General features: G+C 30.7%; 1 protein-coding gene across 1 annotated transcript; it reads right to left on the reverse strand.

The window, feature by feature from the left end:
* Nucleotides 1-1,672: 1,672 nt before the first annotated feature.
* Nucleotides 1,673-22,676, reverse strand: LOC132742276 (F-BAR and double SH3 domains protein 1-like; the record flags this gene model as incomplete). The annotated part of the gene is given in 6 exon segments (XM_060730633.1): nt 1,673-6,034; nt 9,574-9,617; nt 17,757-17,892; nt 18,803-19,005; nt 19,412-19,639; nt 22,562-22,676. Coding segments are annotated over 6 exon segments (879 nt in total), but the record flags the coding sequence as incomplete, so codon positions are not given.
* Between the last annotated feature and the right edge of the window lie 263 nt (nt 22,677-22,939).

A 22,939-nucleotide genomic window follows, 5' to 3' on the forward strand; every position in this document is an offset into this window, starting at 1 on the left:
AACTTAAATCAAATAATATATGGCAATGCAAAAATCTGTGCCTAATTTTGTAAGAACTGGGTTTCAAGCACATATTTTTTTACATTACATTTTCAGATCTTAGATTACATGTAAAACACATTACAATAACTACATTACATTTTCATATATTAACTTATATTTCACTTTGTCTTTGTCCTACTTTTTTCATCCAATGAGAATGAGTGAATTTGAAAATTTCTGAAGGTCTATTTTGCAAAAACTGACCTCATTTGTGTTTATTTAAACATCCATTAAAATGTTAATACTATGTATGCCTAAAAAGAAGGTCAAAGACTAAGGCAGTTAGATGCTAATAAGAAAAAATTTAAATGTTTTAAACAGCTAAGATGGCTTCTAGGTAACACCTTTTAAGCGGTTTACAGTCCCCCCTACATCACTAATTTTGAGCTGTTTACAGTCCCTCCTATGTTGAAGATCATAGACTGTCGATTAGTTATCCCCCCCCCCCTCCTTTGCCGCCCCTTTTTGAGCTGTTTAAATCTTTTAACATTTTTCTTATGAGTATCAACCTATTACATAATAATTTATATTACAATAATTTTACAGACTTAAAAACAAATCTTAAAATAATATCACACTTAAAAGAAAATGCTTGTGTTTATATAACATCTATGTTTTTTATGATAAAATTTTATGAGTTTCTACAACATATAAAAACAGTTTACAAAACAAACATAAAACTGTACATTATAAAACTAAAACATTAACAGATCTTGAAGACAAACAAAAAATTCATAATTATATCATAATTGGTAAAAATTTAAACATAGACAAACTTTGAAATAATAAACAAAACAGGAATATAATTCTTCGTTTCTACAGTTGAATAATGTGGAATGATTTAAAATCTATGCATAGATAACATTATATTATAATGGTATACCAATTCTACTGATTTAGCATATTTTATGATTATATAACAATTAACACCACTGTACATGAAGTCAAAGCTGTGCGCATTCAGCTAGAAACATGCAATATGATTTTTTCAATTTATTTCTTCCCTTTATGGCATGATTTCAGCCTTTTATAAAGAAGAAAAGTTTATATGAATATTTGACAATGTGAGTAACTTGTGGCAGTATAAAATGATAATGATTACCTTGTGTGAATAAACATGAACCTATACCAACAGACCACCCTTTGGTACATGATCACAAACAAAAAATAAATTTTTATGTGATACATTTTACAATGTAATAGAATGTTTTTTGACCAAGTGTGAAACTAAAGTGTTTATCCATCAGAAATAATAAAAAAATTTTGTATGAAAACCTGTTTTAGTGATGTGTATGCTTAAGTGATGTGACGGTTTGGAAAACCCTCCAGCTGAACTGTCGGAGGAAGACCTCAGGTCAACCCGGAGTGTAACATTTCAGGAACTAGTGACTGCCAGTCATTTCAACTTCAATCGTAACTTTGGAACTGAACTTTGATAACCCGATTTGTTAACAAATGTTTGACTTAAAAACCAGGACACAAGTACAAGAAGACTTAAAATTATAAAAAGTTTTAAAATTAAAATGAATTACTTGTAAATCTTTTGTTGGCCAAAACGTACTAAAAATTTCCTTTTGGATTACATGAATTAATATTTTCTGATTTATTAATTTTTTTGTAGGGCACACTTATATGTAATGACTAGAGATTCGTATGGCATGATTACATGGTTGAGATTTTAGCACAAAACTTATTTAAAGTGTAAAAAGCTATATCTCAAAAAAATGTTCGGTTCCATTTTGAAAAACAATAATTTCAAAATGCCTGATTTGAAGATATTTTTTGAGGCCCCATCTGCATAACCCCGATTATTTACTGAAGAAGTTTGTAAGTTTATTTCCATCTGAGTCAGAATGGCCAGTCCAAAAAAAATTATTGCTAGATGGTTTAAAACCTAATTAAAATAGCAGCAATATATCATATTCCATAAAGTTTTATTCTGTTTATGCACATTTTGCAAGTGTGCTACAGAAACATTCTATGTTGAACTTGTTCAAGAATCAACAACAATATTTGTGGAAACAACATAAATCTATCCTTTTCTAAATTTTATAGAAATAATTCTTAAGATATAGCTTTATACTCTAAAATACATATAGTATACAAATAATAACACTGAATTTATAATTACAGTCAATTAAGTAAGGAAAGAACAAGTAACCAAAACAGACACAGATCCATTCAGGACCAATAGACTAGCTTTTTTATTGAAATAATGACCATAAGAAATATCATCTAGACTATTTGATTAGCACTTTCCTAAACAACTGTTCTATAACCTAATTAAAAACTATGATTATTACTATAGTTACCTACAATACATGTATATTAGACTACTTATTTTACCACCTATTTAGATGAATTATAAAAATTATAGTGTGAGGTCAATCTATTTCATATTTCCAACTTTTAAGGTCAATACCTGTATTAAATTTAAATTTAGTAAGTATATATTATACAGTATTTGATATAATAATAAAAGCACAAGATGTTTCTAGATTTAGAAATCCTTCTCAAGTGATTTTCAACTTCTTAACAATAATGTCCTGTAGAGAAGAGGTTCATAAAATTATACCTCTTCAGCTAAAGCAATTTAAATAGCACACAATTTCTCAAGAATTAAAAACCATAAAGTTTAAATAATCCAGTTTAAATGACAACCACTGTTTATCAAACTACTTTGTTACTTAAATATTTATTTTCTTTGGTTTGACATACTTCCTATCATTATTGTACACTTCAATAAAGTGTGTTTTGAAATAATACCATGACAAATGGGAGATACAAAATGTTTGACCTTGACACCTAGAAAGTCAATTTAACCTTAGATGAAATGACATGAGAATCAACAGTGTCATGAAAGAATTCTGTTGAATTCACATGTTGGTATTTAGAATTCACAACATATTGTTATGTTTAATTCACAACATGTTGTTATGTTGAACTCACAAAATATTATGTTTAATTCACAACATGTGGTATTGAACACAGAACATTTTGTTATGTTAAATTTACAACATAATGTTATGTTGAATTCACAAAACAATGTTATGTTGAATTCACAACATGTTGTTATGTTGAATTCACAACATGTTTTACAGTAAATGATAATTTGACAAAGCTGGATCAGAATTAATGGTTTTTGGCAGTCATGACATCAAATGCAGTAAATATTATACATTGGTAATGGATTAATACTAATGCAAATCCCTTATTCAGTGCAGTATATATATCTTCAACACATCAGCACACATATTATACATGTATATACACATATAACTATATAATATATAATTACAATAAAAAATGAAATCTATTCATTTTATGGTCATATAACTGACCACAGCGCTATGAATACACAATTATACATGTACAATTTACACTAAAACTATAAATACACTGATTTTGAGTCTCATGAACTATTTACATTCATAGTTGTCACTATAGTAAGATCTATATTGTAAAATAAATAAATACAACAAAACAACAACAACAAGCTAAATAGCTTAATGGTTTTACAAAGCAAGACATAATATTATATAAAAAGCTTAAAATTTGATTGCTTTAACCTTAACATTGATAACTTGACTTGAGTTATAGACTTGACTTTGAAACTGTCAGATCAGACTAATAGGTTTAGGGATTTTGATATCAAAATGTCACTAATTAATCACATAGCAGTATTAAACCAGATCATGATTGTATGAATGTGAAAGTTGGCCTTGCTCTACACTGGTGGCAAAGTCTGTTATTTTTTTGTTTCCAGCATTCTTTATGTTCCTGCTAGTTACAATATCAACATCAGTAAATGTATTTAAGAATATCTCCATGGTTAAATAAAATTTGAAAAGTCAATGAAATTTATATTTGACCTAATCTGTATGCTTATTTCACTCAATCACTTTTTAAGATAGGATACTTTTACGTACATGCTATCTTAGTTCACAACTATCTCATTTCATAGCTATCTCATTTCATAGGCTAACTCATTTCATAGCTATCTCATTTCATAGCTATCTCATTTCATATGCTAACTCATTTCATTATCTATCTCATTTCATATGCTAACTCATTTCATAGTTATCTCATTTAATTTGCTAACACATTTCATAGCTATCTCATTTCATATGCTAACTCATTTCATAGCTATCTCATTTCATATGCTAACTCATTTCATAGCTAACTCATTTCATATGCTAACTCATTCATAGCTAACTCATTTCATATGCTAACTCATTTCATAGCTATCTCATTTCATATGCTATCTTATGTTATATGTCATCTTATTTCATAGCAATTTCATTTCATCATAAATAATTATGTTATCTCATTTCAAACACTATCTCATTTCATACATTATCTCATTTCACTAGCTATCTCACTTCATATGATATCTTATTTCATAGCTATCTCATTCATATGATAACAAATTTAAAATGTTATCATATTTTCATAAATTGTTATCTCATTTCATATGCTATCTCATTTCATCATATATTATAACCAATCATTGATATTTCTGAGAACCTTAAGTTGCAAAAATATGATTCCCCAGCATCAACAATTATCATTTAAAGCCAATGGATTTCTTCCAAACAGATAATAAAAGCTCATATTCAAGGGGGGCAATGATATTTCAAATAGAATATTTGAGAAACTACGTGTATAAACATTAAGTGCAAGAGTAACTTACAATCAAATAAAAAACTTGGTTTTACCTATCATGGAAATGCTTTTTGCCAAATGAAAAACTAATGTCCATATTATTTTAAATGATTTTTCATAATCATGGTTGAGAGTAACTTAATCTTACATCTTATAAGTTACATCAGCTATTTTCTTTCCTATGACTTATTTCTACAATGAGCCCTGTTCCTTAACACTAACACAAAACTTAACCCTTAATTGGGCAAAAATAACATGTTAAAAATTTATGCATTACATTATGCAATATAAATTTGGTCACTAATTTAACTTATGCAATATACATTTTGGTCATTAACCCAACTTATATATACATTTGGTCACTAATTTAACTTATGCAATATAAATTTGGTCACTAATTTAACTTAGGCAATATACATTTTGATCACAAAATTATCAATCAATCAAACCTGTAATATTATGGTCCCTCATAAACATAAACCTTGGTCACCATTAATATATTATGCCTCGCATTAAAAGATACCTGGTAAAGCTTGATAAGGTAAACAATGACTAAACACTAAAATCAAACACTGTCAAAAAGCCCCAGATGATCTAAAATGATTGTCTAAGAATAAATCTAAGGACTCAAGTATTCTAAAAAGAATCTACATGTAAGAAATGACTTTTATGTCCAAACTAAAAATTTACATCTAAGTAATTAAAACTGTCCCAAATATCAGTGTTAAACCAACTTAATGCTACCTCAGACATTAACATTTTTAAGGGTTGACCGCAAGACTGTTATAAGCTAAGGTCTTCTTTATTTCATAATTTCATGTAAGTTACTTCAGTTTTGCAGTCAACACTCGAAATATAAATGAGTATATTTATACCAAGAATGCCTCAAAAGTGACTAAAAACCACACTGATAATTTTTCCTCTGCAACAACAGCTTGGCAATAATATTAGGAATAACTTTTATCTGGTTTCCTTAGTTGGTTTCCTAAACACGTCTTCAAATATTTAAAGAGTAAATACTTTGAAATAGTGCATAAAATTATGAAACCTAGCATTAAAATGGGGACTTCTCACATTGCACACATTTCACTGTGTCATGATGGTTTGCTCTTTGGATCACAGCTATTTTTATATTTATAAATTTGTTGAGAATATTTCCATGGAAACAGACATGTCAGACAAAGGATTCCTCTGCGTCATCATCAAATCTAGAGTCGTATTCATCGACAATCATGTCATGTTGATTGTAGAATGCTTCACTGTTGTAACGGTTGCCATGGTAACCATTGTAGTAATTTTTCTTCCCAAATCTCACTTTCTTACGGTGCTGAAAAAGATTCATATAGGTAGAATGTATTTGGGTGTTTTCATTGTCTGTCAATTTTTGTGTTAAGTTAGAGCTACATGTATCATATCAAATGAGACCGAAGACTTCCCACATATGTTAAATTATATCTATATCAACAAATTATATCTTTATCAAATGAGAAAAAATATTTCTTATCATAGGTTTAATTTAAAAACTCCATTTAGATGAGGACAGAAGCATACAGAATGTAAGCTGTATTATATATGAACTTCTACACCATCTAATTGATCATATTGACTTGCTTGGCAATGTTTTGTGATGTAACAGAAAAGATATAAGTATTTATTTGAAAAAATAAAATCTGCTTTAATTTGATATTGTTAATTGTTTTAAATCGAGCATATTATGGTCTTTTTTTTAAAATTCGATAATTCAAAATAAACATTTCAAAATAAATTGCTGACTCACTATGCTAAGCTATTTTAATCTTAATTATTGAATATTTGCACCAATTGTTTCATGGCCATACTTTAAATCTGGAGGCATGCTGCTTTGAGTCACCACACACAGCAATTGTCATATGGTGTCATGCCAGCTTTACAAATGAGCTGCATAACGACAAAACCAACGTAATGCGTTTGTGACCAGCATGGATCCAGACCAGCCTGCACATCCGCACAGTCTGTTCTGGATCCATGCTGTTCGCTTACAAACCCTATTACAAGTAGAGAAACTGATAGCGAACAGCATGGATCCTGATCAGACTGGGCAGATGCGCAGGCTGCAGGTCTGGATCCATGCTGGTCGCAAATGCATAACATTGGTTTTGTCGTGACATGGCTCAAATAAGGCAGGACTCGGTGCCCTCTGTGCATTTTTTCAGGCATGAGTGGGTACTCGAGTAGAAAATCCTATGTTTGGTAAGCTTACCATATGAAAGTATCCACAATCAGTGATTTCTATCAACATGGATGAGGGGCAAGTGATCTTCACCCACTCACCCATATATACACTAATATATAATAAAGATTTGAAAAAAGATCACTTGAAGTGTTGTAATGACCAAAATAATTTAAGCTAAATCTATAAATCAAACGTGTTTCACCAAAATGGGGTTTTACATGCCAAAAAGGGTTTGTGCACATAACAACTAAAACAACATATAAATAAATAATTGATCCCAGCTTTAACTATAAAATTGTTCACATGCAAATATAATTTATAAATATAAATTAAACATATTAATATAATACTGTGTGGAAAGGATATTTTTTTTATCTTTTATTATAGCCCTTCTATGAATACACCAGTGAAATAACAGTGAAAATATAAGACCTTAAAATTATCAATATGAAATAAAACTTGTGTTGGACCAATAAATAATTTTGTCTGTATAAATTAAAGTATGATCTAGCTACTAATAAAAGGTTGTTTTACTACATGGAAGGATATAACCACTGTATCTTATCATATAATGTTACACACTATATACATCCAATCACATGCATTGTTTACAACATCAGTTGTATCATACCTGTACAAATTATTACACTATAGATTCCTGTTCACTGTCAGCACACTGTAGTCAGTTAGAGAGAGATGCACAATTATATTGTTAATACACAGTGTTAACAAATACAAGTACATTAATACAAACAAATACAATGTTATCACATAAACAAAAACATTGTTAAGAAATACAAATTCAATGTTAACACATACTAATAAACTGTTAACACATACAAATACAATGTTAATACATATAAATACAAGGTTAACACATACAAATACAAGGTTAACACATACAAATACACTGTTAAAACATACAAATTTAATGTTTACACATACAAATACACTGTTAAAACATACAAATACAAGGTTAACACATACAAATTCATTGTTAACACACACACACAAATACAAGGTTAACATGCACATACAAATACACTGTTAAAACATACAAATTAAATGTAAACACATACAAATACACTTTTAACACATACAAATTCAACCATGTAAACACATTCATAACATTGTAAATACATACAAATACATTGTTAACATATACAAATACTTTGTAAATACATAAAAATACATTGTTAACACACACAAATACACTGTTAACACCTGTTAACACATACAAATACACTGTTAACACATACAAATACACTTTCAACACATACAAATTCAATGTTAATACATACAAAAACATTGTTAACACATACAAATACATTAACACATACAAATAAAATGATAACACATACAAATGCTTTAACACATACAAATACATTAATATCTACAAATAAAATGTTAACACATACAAAATACATTGTTCACACATTAAAATTCATTGTGACATTCAAATACATTGTTAACACATTAAAACATCCAAGAAAGCAGATAAAGCTATTTTCACTGATAAACTCTAAGTTATTTTTTAATTCAGAGATTGTAAAATCTTGTTTCTGTCAGTAGTTGTTGACAAGTTTTCAAAAAAAAAAAAAAATTGATACAAAGACATAGACACCGGCTGCGAGATTAAAAAACTTTTCTCTGAGTTCGGTCTCAAATCTCAGGATTTAAACTTCATTGGTCAATATATATTCTGTGGCAGTTTCTGACCAATCAAATACTTGACTTCTGAGATTGAGATTAGTGCAGTATTTTTACAACCTCAGACAAGTATCTCTCTAAACACGTTTGTCCTTTTTTAAAAATTCTTGAAAATGCTGGTTACTTGGTAACTCCTATCTTTTTATAGGTCCCTTTCATTATTAAGATTATAATTTTTGAATATATGATAATATTTTAAATCAAGAAATATTGACATTCAAAGCAGCACACACTGAGGCAAAGTCTAAACTCTATCCATAGCAATATCAATTTAAAATAGGCTTTTCAACAAGAAAGACAGAAAATTTAACCAAATCGAATTTAGGAAGATGTCAAGAGAACCTACACAGTTATAATTTATTTGTTTGTTTGATTTGGTTTTATGTCACACCGACAAAGTATAGGTTATCTGGGGAAATTTCAGCTTTACTGGTGGAGGAAGACCTCAGGTGCCATTCTGTGCATTATTTCAGGCACAAACAGGCACTTGAGTAGAACCATCAATGTTCTGTTAGCTAGCTGGACAGCTTCCTCACATGAAAGAATCCAAAGTCCCTGTTGGTATTTGAACCAACAGCGGTGAGAGGCAAGTGATTTGAAGTCAATGACCTTAATCACTCGGCCACGGACGCCCCACACATTTGTATTTGATTCGACTGGGTACTTGGGGTAGAACCATTGACCTTCCATAAACAATCAAGAAAGATATTGGATATTGCCAAGAGAGGTTTGAATCCAATAAACATAGCAAGATATTGAAACCTTGACATATATATATTACATCTTCATAGTTAAAACACTAACCAAAAGCTTTGTCAAGATATTCATCAAACTAAGCTACTTATTAACATGTCTGTTAAAGTATTAGTTTGTCAATCATTTGTGCTCAACTTTTGCCTTGTTAATTCACAACTTGCACTTTTTGAAGAACAGTTTAAACTTACCTGCTCAAGAGATGTAGATTCATTTTCTTCTGTTTGTGCATGAACTGAAATAAAATTATAAATACAATTAATGTTTTAAAATATATTCAATTGATCATTATACTGTCATTAAATTTACTTTCTGTCACAGTTATCATAGTTAAGCTCATGTAACAAACAATTAACAAAATTTAAATGTAAACATTTCAAATACAAACTTTTCATTCTTTACCATTATAACAAATAAAATAGTTAAGGCTAAGGATAGAGGTTATGAAGCCCAGAAAAACAAATCATTTCAGATAGAAGTGAAAAATACTGTTTATAAATATTATTATAATATGCTAATTAAATGGTTTTTTACAATAGCCTGTATTATTTCCATTATTTGCATATTTTTAAATGGTAAAAATAACGCCTTTCAAATGGAATATTCTGGTACACATTTAAATTAATGTTGTGAATATTAACTGCTTAAAATGACAAAAAAATCTCTATTTAGATAAATTGTAACTGTTAAGAGAAATCATAATAAAAACATAACTTATTATTTAAGTTAAATACTTAGAAAGCATGTCAATATTATATTTTTTAATGAAAGCAAAAAAGTGGGTGTTGTAACAGAACCCTTAGAATGATGCAGAACATTTACAGTAACTATTGTTAATTTATTACCTATTATGACTTTAAATAAGCACATTTTTCTAAATAACTTTTGTAACAAAGTATCACATTATAATTAAGATAATTATAAATAAGAAACATGTGTTTTATGTGCAGATGTCTTTATATCTTTAATGTAACAATTATCACTACAGCATTTCTATCCAATTGTATAATTAATTATATTACAAAAACCACATTTTCTTTAATTACTTAAAACTAAATGTTAAATTTTGTACACAAAATACCACAGTACTTATAAGATCATTAAAAAGTATCAAAGCACTCCATAGAAAACTGCAACAAAACTTGACTGATTGCTTAGAAGAGAAAGAGATTCATGACATATATGTATCTCATTCACAGGACAAATAATGAAGTTGCAAAGCAGCAAACAGAGAAACCTGAAACCATAAACCATATCACCTTTTCTAAGCTGAAATTACAGCTGAATTATAGATCAGTTTTAAAAAGAGGCTGTCTATATATTTGAAGGGTTTTCATTTTTATCTGAGTCAACACATGTGCCAAGAAAAAACAACCAATTTGGCCATGGGTTAAGTGAGTGATATTTTAATATACAGGCTAAAAATATAACCAATTTCAGCAGCATTTCAACTCAGATGTTATGGATCGCCACAATATTTATAATGAAATGAAAACCCTGATTTTGATGATTTATCTGAAGAAAACATTGAACGTTTAATCAAAACTAAGTAATTTTATACCATCACAGAACTTTTTTCTACCCAATTTGCTATTATAGAGCCAAGCTTAGAGCATGCATTAAACATTTTTGCTGTCTGAATGCCTTAAAATTGCTGGACAGAACTAGAAATTAGTTCATAGGAAACCAATGCCCCCACATTCTACTGTTTTGTCAGTAAACAGAAAGCCAGAGTGACGGACACGGACAACTCTATACGGCACCTCTGAAGATGTTGGAGTGTTAAAAAATGGGTTATTTCAAATTCAAAGCATAGCATGTCAGTTACACAAATTGAGGGTTGATAGCAAAACTGTTGTAAGTCCTGCTTTATTTTATTTAAGTTACTGCAGTTTTGCAGTCAACCCTCGACATGTCCGTGAGGGACAGAGTTAGTCATAATAGTCATTAGTAACCATCATGCAAGCACAGCAACATTGTTAGGCAAAAAGGAATCTTTTTATCATACCGTTTTCTACGTTTTAATGAAACATTAGCGGCTGAAATATTGTAAGAAAACAAACATTTTGAAATAATTGTTGTTTTTTAAGAAAATTAGTTCCAATGAAAAGATCATATGATTAAGACAAATATTTGTTAATAACAAACTAAACATGTTAAGCTATAACAAGTAATTGATTAGTTGATGAAAGTTTTTTGATTTGGGTTTGTAAATGTGGTTATTAATAAATGTATACAGTGAAATTTGAGAAAACCGGACGCTGAGAAAATCGGAACTCTCTAAATACCGGACGAATAATTCAGTCCCCAATTTTCCCTTCTTTAAACTATTGTTTTAAACATTGACAATACCGGAATCTGTAAAAACCGAATATCGGACGGTTGATAGGGGACTACAAAGTCATTTATATAGACAATTACCCTGACAATACCAGACGACGAAGGTGTGAATTACCTTGTGTACTTATCAATTGGTTGTGTCTAATACGCTAACTGAGCGGTAACGGAACAATGATTGTCTGATTTGTTAATTATGTCTCATTTCACAGTTTGGTTTATTCTAAGGTATATTTGTTACCGTTTTATATAAATGCCAAAATGCACGAGGAATTGATAAGTTAAAATCAGTTGATGAGAGCTGTCTATAAGTGACAAATTTAAATTAATTAAAAACAGTGAAACTTTGCCGAGACCTACTTTAAAAATCTTTATCTGACAAATATGGTATAGGCAATATTTACAATTGGGGAATTATTATAAACAAATTAAACTACATGTATGTTCGTTAAATCATTATCCGTTACCCAACATATGCGGGTGTAATCGGACTTTATCGTTATGAGGTAACTGCTGTTCGTTTAAATCCAAAATTTTATTGTATCTATATGCAAAAATGGGACAAAAACAATTAAAACATATTCATTTCTTTATTTAGCAATATACATACTCATAATCATGAAAATTCAAATATACGTTCAGCATCCTTTGAAAGTCATTGCTCAGTTTATATGATCTTGAACAGCTGAAGGGGACATTGAGAATACCGGACCGCTGAGAAAACCGGACAAAACCCTCTGTCCGAAAGCCGTCCGGTTTTCTCAACTTTCACTGTACCATAGATTTCTGACAATGCCTAATTTACCTTCTCAGTGATTGTGGACAAGAATGTATTGCTTTTTTACTACATCCTTATTGCCAGGAAAAAACAAGATTGTGAAATTGTGTTACTTTTTAACAATATCACAATTTAAATTAGAACTACACTAATATCTGAGTGTTAGTTTCCAAACTGTTAACAGTTAAAATGCTACAATACATGTACATGCAAAATGCACTATACGTGAAAAAGTTTATTAGATGAAATTGATTACTCTTAACAATTAAAAATAATGCTTTTCTTTTTGAAAAAATTTGCATGTTAAATCACTGGAAACCAGTCTCACGCACCTGCAGCCTCTGATTGGTTAATCTGTATCCTAATTTTTAAATCAACCAATGGTAGTATTGTATTTCAAGACTGGTTTCAGACTGGTTTCCATTTTTAGCTACAATTTAGCAACCACTGTATATGTCAAAAGAGTAACGTTAAGAAAGTGCCAAAAGAACACAGCATTGAATTTTTTTTAAATAATTCTATGACAATCAAATATTTTCATGGAGAAAAGCTTGTTATAATAATGTCTTTGTCCATTAACTTTCCTTTACTAAATGTAAAGATTAGTTTAAGGATGACAGTTGTTATGATGTACACTTTGTGATATATTTAACACACATAGGCTTAATTCTAATCTAAGATTAATACCAAAAAGTTGAAATTCTTTAAATAATTTAAATCTCATTGAGTTTGCAATATCTGATCAATTTTACATCAATCCTAGCATATCATATGTCACTTGTAGATGAAAAATTATCCAAAATCCATGCCAAAAATATCACAAAGCATGTATGAATATCAACACATTAAATATTTCAGTTCCGGGCCCTCGTAATTATAACTGTTTATTATCAAAAAAGAAAAAAAAACTTGGGTACGAGGTTACACTAGAGTGAGATGAATACCTAGACGGCAGACTCGTATGAGGTTTGATTAACTTTGGCAAGTTTTCTACTTCTGCCGTAAGAATGCTGACGGACATGTGTACGACGATGAGGCGTGTGATCCACTGAAACACAAACATGCAAATGACGTCATGATGCTAATGTATACTGTAGAATTGATTCCGTACTATCTATAAAGTGTCTTGTTACGGCATATTAATTTTTCTGGTTTAAATCAATGAAAATCTATGAATTGAAATTAGAAAAAATAAAATAATCCAGAAACAATGAAAATAATGGCTTAAAAAAATCTAATCTAAGATATTCTTGCCAAGTTGCCCACTGTCACTTTAGTGCAGTAATAGGTTAAATCCTTAAGGGGGCAGGGGACACATAAAAGTTAAAAATCAAGCTTTGACAGTTGGCGCCAAACAAGTAAGAAATTTCAGATAAATTTTGTGAAAAATCTAAACGTATGACAGACACTTTATTTGTCATTTCTGAAAATGCTATAGCTTGCACTGCGTGTTACTGATATTTTTAAAGGAATCGGGCGGATTCTGGAGTATGCTGCACCTTCATGAAGATTGCCCATATTGGTATATTTTAGGTGTGATTTTGGCTGGGTGGGGGTAAATATAAATTGCTGTCAGTCATTTTTTGAAGGAGCAATGCATGCAAACTATTATTTTCTTCAATGTATGTCATATATCATTGAATAATGCTGTGCAACTGGTTATCTGCCTGTGAAACAGATTTTGAAATATTTGGAATTGTGTTTCTGGTCACACTGAAATACAAAATTTTTCATTTTTAGGTCCCCTGCCCCCTTAAGGAAATTTTCAAATTTATAAAATGTGTTGGAATTGACCCAAATGTGCCCATAAACATTCCTTCTACATTTGTTAGTCAAAATTTGAAGTGACTGGTAGGATTTATCAAGTTATGTAGAGTAAGTTAATTTTGTAAGTTAATTTTACTTTTTAAATTGCTGATTAAAATGATGCACTGATGAATGTATTATGTTTAATGATAAATAAAATGAATTGTATGAATGTTCAGTATATGTGTTTATATATGTTAAAATTGTGATAACCATTTAATCATTTCATTTACATGTTATATTTTCTTTGATTGATATGTGTTCTTTTGTGTGTGTTTTTTTTATTTTTATTTATTTTTATTTTATTTTTTTTTATTTTAGAAGGCCGCATTGTAAATAAGATGTTGCAATCTGTATATGTCTTAATGTGTTACCTTCGGTAAATAAAGTTATTATTATTATTATTATTATTATTATTAAGTAGACTGTAAAGTCAAGGGAGGTAATAAAAATTTTGAATTTTGGCAAACACTGTACTTCACAGAATGTGCACATTTATCCAGATTTAACAGTTTTATATTGTGCAAATTGACATAATAATGCATAATTGAGCACTTTTAATTGTTACAAATGTATATAATGTCATATAAGTCAACAGTGGTATCTTTACTGCACTTTCAGGTGTATGCCAGAATAAATGGGGTCTGGTTTCCTGTAAAATTCATTTTGGGACATTAAATGTGGCTGTAATATTGTTTTTCTTGCTATAATCTCCTTCCAAAAGACTTTAAAAACTCTGAAAATACTTTATGGTATTTAAATGAAGGTGGAATACAGAAAAATAACCATCTCACAGGTTCCTGGCACTTGATATTAAGTAAATCATATAACAGGCATGGTCATTGTACTAGTTACTTCCCCTGAAATAGGGTCTTTTTTTAAATATTTGATTAAATACAAAGTAACCGCAGTATTCACTTTTCGAAGTTAACGTTTAATGCGAAATACTCCATATTTTAAGAAAATAAAAGGAAACGCTTTAATGCGGATCACATAAAAAATCTTAAGGGGGCAGGGGACATATTCGTATGATGGCCCCGGTCAAATTTTTTAATAACTCAGACATGGTGTTTTGAAGGTACTGATAACTTCTGATATTTCTCTGTCATTGTAATTCTTTCTTGTTTGTGTGTAGGAAATGAGATATATTTTTGGGTTTTTACCCAAAACTAAGCATTTTGGTAGCTTTGTATGTATTTCTGACTCTCCGAATGGAGGTAAAAAAGTTAAAAATCAAGCTTTGACAGTTGGCGCCAAACAAGTAAGAAATTTCAGATAAATTTTGTGAAAAATCTAAACGTATGACAGACACTTTATTTGTCATTTCTGAAAATGCTATAGCTTGCACTGCGTGTTACTGATATTTTTAAAGGAATCAGGCGGATTCTGGAGTATGCTGCACCTTCATGAAGATTGCCCATATTGGTATATTTTAGGTGTGATTTTGGCTGGGTGGGGGGTAAATATAAATTGCTGTCAGTCATTTTTTGAAGGAGCAATGCATGCAAACTATTATTTTCTTCAATGTATGTCATATATCATTGAATAATGCTGTGCAACTGGTTATCTGCCTGTGAAACAGATTTTGAAATATTTGGAATTGTGTTTCTGGTCACACTGAAATACAAAATTTTTCATTTTTAGGTCCCCTGCCCCCTTATATAATTTAATAGGACTTAACTCATTACTGCACTGAGATGACGGTATGTATATTTCAGCTAGAAATGTGCCCAATGATGTCCCCACACCCCACTGTTTTGTCAACAGACATGGATGCTGCCACACACCACTGATTTGTCAGTCGGATGTGTCAGTCTGTGGAGGGACAGCATGACAGAGGAACAGTGGGGGGATCAAAATAACAGGATATTGTGAAATACAAAAGTAGACCAATTTTACAGTATACATAAGCAAAAGCTGTAAAAACAAAAATTTCATCTGTCTATATACAAATGTAAATACATCACAGAAATGCAATAGGATAGATAAAAGAGTTCTCCTGAAACAAAAAGTAGAAAGCACAAGTGGAGTAGGGGAGACAAAAAATTAAACAACTAAAAAAATAATAATTTCTGATGGAAAAATAGCTTAAAAGTCCTAAAAGCTTTATGCTCTAAGAATGGAGGTAAGGTTTTGATATACCAGTAAAAGGGGCCAAACAAATATGATCAGAATTGATAAATTTTACAGAGTCACTTGACTGTCTTTTTTTTCTACACACATATCATTTGAAATCTAAAATGGAGGAAAAATGACATAAAGCAATGTGTTTTCAACCAACTTGTTTCATGCTAGGGGTTATGTTGAGATCACTTAACATCAGTATGACATAATTTGAAAGTGATCTTTCAATTAAAATGTGTCCAAGCTCTGGCACTTGATCATCAAGTACCTCATATAAAAAATATCAATCTCTTGATTCATCTTACAGCATAAAGCATTAAAAAACCAAAAATTCAACACTCCGGCAAAAAAATTCACCTAGATGAAGCAATGCTAGATATTTTAAAGGGAATTTTAAGACTTGAACCTGGGACCCTCAGATTCTACAGCAGACACACTGTTGAAGTGTTCCTAACATGACTCATATGCAGACAATTAAGAATACCAAAAAAATTTCCTTTCATTGTTTTGCAGTTTTGTTCTAAGGTATGAAGACAAATGCAAGAAAAGGAAAGTGCAACCTGGGAAAGAAAAGAAATATCATTTACAATTATATACCAATTTTTTAAGGCTGCATGCTGACATTCCTTTTAATGCATAAAATACACAGGAAGTAAATGTGAGATATCTATACAGCCAGACAGGCTTATCAGCCTACATAATCAAAGCATCTTCATCATTATGCATCATAATAATAATAATTCATTCTTATATTCATGTAATATATTATTTTGACCTTTAAACCTGTCCTAAATGACCTTGTGGGGCCTGGGTAAGATGACCTCATTGTCCTTTTACACTAGGCAATAGAATATCTCCAAACTGCAAAGAGTGTCCCCTTTGCACCAGTATTGCCCTTTAACAAAATGACACTATGCTATCAATTATTTACATTTCAGATCATCATTATCTATTTTGTAAAGTTTTGAAATACTATCCATTCTCATGCAGTTTTTTTTTATCTCTTTTCTTGGTAATGAAAGAATATTGCTTATTAGAAGAAACATTTACACTTTACTAGCCAAATATAAAAATCTACAATTAAATACATTACAATCTTGATTTGACAATTTTATTATATGGACATGCTGTATTATTTTAAAAGAAACTATAACAGGGGGAGGAAGCATTAATCATAAAATAATTTACTACAAAAAATATAATTTTATCTACTTTTTAAAAAAATATCAAGCTTTAAACACAAATTAAACTAGTGTTGGTGGGAGAATACACACAACTGATTGGGTGAAAGGGTTTATAACATTACCCACAACATAGACAAAAATTTACCTGTTCCGTTTGCAATGGGTGTTGTTGGTGTCAGTGGTGACAGAGGTGGATGTTCTGACTCTGGTGTTGCTGCAGTGATCATGACAGGGGGTGGGGGCATGTAGTCTGGAGGGGACTGCAGAGGGGAGGGGAAATCCTGTGAAATATTAGTATAAAGGTTCAATTAGTACACAGCAGAGAACTTTACATGAATATGCATGATTTTACGTGAATATGCATGATTTTACTTGAATATGCATGATTTTACATAAATATGTGTAATTTTACATGAATATGCATGATTTTACATTAATAAGTATGATTATTCACTGTATTCTATCCATCCAAAATTGTGTATAATTCAACTCATCATTTATACTTCAAATTTTGATATATCTACAATTTAATAAGCATCCAGATACTAGAGGATCAATAATACATCTTATAAATCATGGTGATTTTGAAGCTTTATAAAGTTATCTACGAACAAGATGCAATGAAAAAGATCATACAAGTGCTGATGGAAGAATACATTGAAAATAATCATAACAAAATCTGTTTATACATGTACATAAAATAAATGGAAATATTCAATATAATAAATAGTGAATTTGAATCTATTAAGTCTTATTGTTAAAGCACAAGTATAAAGAAGTGATGAAATATTCTAATAAATTATAATTATGCTATAATTGAAACATAAAAAGCAAAAGGAACTGCTAAATGTACAACTACAAATTTATACAAATTACAAAAATTAATGTAATATCAAAATTTTCAATTTTATATTATCAAGATTTTGACAGAAGAAAATCATACATACAATAGATATACATGTATAATTTTATTAGTTATTGACCTCTTTCTATCAAAACAATTAGTATTTAACTGAAATTGTGTTATGATTTATTTTATATTTTTACCTGTATCAAAAGTATTTTGATATTGTTAACCATTCCAATTATCTCCCTTGGACAATCAAAATTACATTTCTTCTAATTATCTCTTCCATTTAACTCCCTTGTAAAATTTAAATTCTTTATCAGATGAATCATAAAAATACTTACATGAGCTGTTCCAGCAGTCGACAGTTCTTCTACAACAAGGGAGGGAAATACTCCAACAACACCATTTACCTCCCCTTCCCAGAATCCATCATCAATACCATTTTCATCTTTTCGGATAATCCTGATAATTGTGCCCTCAGCAAAACATAGTTCTTCCTGTGACGTCCCTTCATAATCGTATAATGCACGAACATAGCAGGCATCTGTTGAAATCATTTTAACACTGAACAATGTAAAACCCTTAACCAATAGAAAGAAATTTGAAATACTGGACCCAGACAATTCAATATTTTGGGTAAAAATTTGTGCCACCTGAATGATAGGATAACTAAATGACAATTTGAGTTCATACAAGACACTAGACCACTCTAAATCATACAAGCAAAGTTTGTATGCATGGTTTTTCATTGCAAAAAAAGTTACAGTTGAAAAAGTCCAAAGTTTCAAAGTTTTTAAAAGAAACATGCATGAAATCGAACTCAAGTTTATCTAAGTGTTAAAAGTAAATAGAAAACAAAACATGCATTATTTATGAAAAGAGAAAACGATGGCTCAACATTCAAGGGAAGTCAAAGCAATGATGCAAAGAAAGAAATTTCTAAACATTACCATCAAGAGGAAGATGCATATTCTCCATTGAACTTGTCGTCTGCTGCACTTCAATGTCACCTGATGAATATGATGTCACTTCCTGTGTGTCTGGAGGAGGTGGAGGGAAATTGCACTCCTCAGGTTCTTCTATTGTAGGGATGGAAGTAGGGCTAGTAGGGGTCACAGGGGTCATTGGGGGAGGAGGGGAGCTAATCTCTGGCTCCTCCATACTAGTATGTGCTTCACCTAAAGAACACGGTCCAAGGTTATAAAACTTATCCTATGTGACCATTTTCAAAAGTCAAACCTCAACTCATCATTGGTCAATTTTAAGATTAGACTCATAATCAACCAATGAAAAGTCAGCAGATAAACTTTTATTTCAAATCTACATGAAAAGGAGGCAGTTCCTTGTATACACATCATTCAAAGATATCATCATTCCTAATATATATTTGTGGAAAGCATATAACGTTTTCAAGAATTACAACCTTGGATCTACAGAAAACATGCCCATAACCAAGAGGGCCATGATAGCCCTGAGTCGCTCACCAGACACAACTGCTGTTCAGTGTTGAAATGTCAATATATTCTAATATAAAATTTGAGCATACAATATGTTTAAACAACAATTTGAAGAAATGCCATGACCTGGGGCATTTAAGCTTTAGCTTAAACAGGGCTAATTAAATTAATATGAGCAAACTTGATAAAAGACTACCTAAGAATGCTACAAAGTTTGGTGATAATCTATCAATTATTTCAGTAGGAAATGATGTTCGAAGGTTTTTTCTATTTTTAGCTTAAGGGTCCCCTAAAAGGGGCCAATCAAATTTATATAAGCAAATTTGATAAAAGAGTACCCAAGAATGCTACAGACAAAGTTTGGTGACCATCCATCAATTGGTTCTGAAGTAAAAGATGTTTAAAGGTTTTTGTACTTTTAGCTTTAGCGGCCCCTAAGTGAGGCCAATCAAATTAATGTGAGCAAAAATTGATAAAAGATTACCCAAAAATGCTACAGACAAAGTTTTGTGATCATCCATTAATTAGTTCAGTAGGAGAAGATGTTTAAACGTATTTCTATTTTTAATTTACGAGGCCCCTAAAAGAGGCTTATCAAATTAATATGAGCAAACTTGATAAAAGACTACCCAATAATGCTACAGACAAAGTTTGGTGATCATCCATCCATTAGTTCTGTAGAAATAGACATTTAAAGGTATTTCTATTTTTAGATTAAGCGGCCCCTAAAAGGGGCCAATCAAATTCATAAGAGCAAACTTGATAAAAGACTGCCCAAGAATGCTACAGACAAAGTTTGGTGATCATCCATCAATTAGTTCTGTAGAAAAAGACATTTAAAGGTATTTCTATTTTCAGCTTTTGCGGCCCCTAAAAGGGGCCAATCAAAATAATATTAGCAAACTTGATAAAAGACTACCCAAGAATGCTACAGACAAAGTTTGGTGATCATCCATCAATTAGTTCTCTAGAAATAGACATTTAAAGGTATTTCTATTTTTAGCTTTAGTGGTCCCTAAAAGGGGCTAATCAAATTAATATGAGAAAACTTAATAAAACACTACCTGAGAATGCTACCAACAAAGTTTGGTGATCATCCATCAATTTTTTCTGTAGGAGAAAATGAAGGTTTTTCTATTTTTAGCCCTAGAGACCCCTAAAAGGGGCCAATCATAATAATATAAGCAAACTTGATAAAAGACTACCCAAGAATGCTACAGACAAAGTTTGGTGATCATCCATAAATTACGTAGTTCTCTAGAAATAGACATTTAATGGTATTTCTATTTTTAGCTTTAGCGGTCCCTAAAAGGGGCCAATCAAAGTTATATGAGCAAACTTGATAAAACACTACCTAAGAATGCTACAAACAAAGTTTGGTGATCATCCATCAATTAGTTCTGTAAGAGAAGATGTTTAAAGGTTTTTCTATTTTTAGCCCTAGGGACCCCTAAAAGGGGCCAATCATAATAATTTTTGCAAACTTGATAAAAGACTACCAAAGAATGCTACAGACAAAGTTTGGTGATCATCCATCAATAAGTTCTGTAGAAATAGACGTTTAAAGGTTTTTCTAATTTTAGCTTTAGCGGCCCCTAAAAGGGGCCAATCAAATTCATTTGAGCAAACTTGATAAAACACTACCCAAGAATGCTACGGACAAAGTTTGGTGATCATCCATCAATTAGTTCTGTAGAAGAAGATGTTTAAAGGTTTTTCTATTTTTAGCCCCAGAGACCCCTTAAAGGGGCCAATCAAATTAATATGAGCAAACTTGATAAAAGACTACCCAAGCATGCTACAGACAAAGTTTGTGTGATCATCCATACAATTAGTCTATAGAAGAAGATGTTTAAAAAGGTTTTTTCTATTTATTAGCTCTGCGACCCCTAAAAGGGGCAATTGCAATGAACATTAGCAAAAATCCAAGTGTGACTGTCCACTAAGGATGCCTACAGACCAAATTTGAAGTAAATCTGCTTAGTAGTTTCAGAGAGAAGAAGACAATTGTTGACTCATGACGAACGGCGCCGGAGCATCCCCTTGATACTTATACTCACCCTTAGACCCTTCGGCACTGGTTGAGCTAAAAACAGCAATATACATATCTGTCTGAAGTAAGCCTTAATTAAGAGAACAAGATTTTTTGGGCAGGTTCTGACATGTTGTTTATAATTCAGTTCATATAGATAAGACAATGCACAAAATTTATATACAAGATCTCATAATGATTCCAGTCTAACAAAGTCACTGTTGTTTCAGAGTTAGACTAAGTCAATTGCATATCAAAGAATCGGTATACAAATCTTATAAAATTAAAGTTTAACATACAGGTAACATAATTAGTTCTCAATATGCGTACATAATTAGAAGGGGTATTTAAAGAAGGGTTTTATTTTAATTTTATCTTACATCTGCAGGGAGGTCAATTTTTGAATGTGACACTAAGGTGGGTGCAGCTTAAGCACTAAATTTTCATTATTCTAGTAACTGTCACCCATAGAGCCACCAAATTTTGCTAATATTTAGCTCAGGAACTTTCAATGTTTACTAGTAATTAATAAAGATAAATGTCCAAAACACCATTTATCATATAAGAGCTAGTTGGGTTTAGATTACGACATGTATAAAATTTGATTATACCCTCAGTATACTGAGTGTCTACTACATCTTCATGTTGTACTGCACTGTTATTCTCATCAACAAACACTATATAGTTCTCAGGTATAAACCCTATTAGACCTGCTGAATTCTTTGCCTGAAATGTACAGATATTAAATTGCATATCAGTGAAATCATTATATATGGTGAGAGTACCTATGAAAAATATTTATCTATTTACATCCACTTTCCTTTTAATTTCAGAGTTGAAACAAAGTACTCTGTTAATTACTATTACAATTTTTCAGTCTGATAAATCATGATTAAACATTTCACCATAGCTTCATACAGTGAGCACTGTCTTACAACACAGTGTATAACTATTACAGACTTGTAATTTGAGAATAAAATTTGAAAGGC

The sequence above is a fragment of the Ruditapes philippinarum genome, unplaced genomic scaffold (genome assembly GCF_026571515.1).
Source record: "Ruditapes philippinarum isolate M1 unplaced genomic scaffold, ASM2657151v2 ctg13727_1_1_1_1, whole genome shotgun sequence".
In the NCBI taxonomy this organism is placed as follows: Eukaryota; Metazoa; Mollusca; class Bivalvia; order Venerida; family Veneridae; genus Ruditapes; species Ruditapes philippinarum.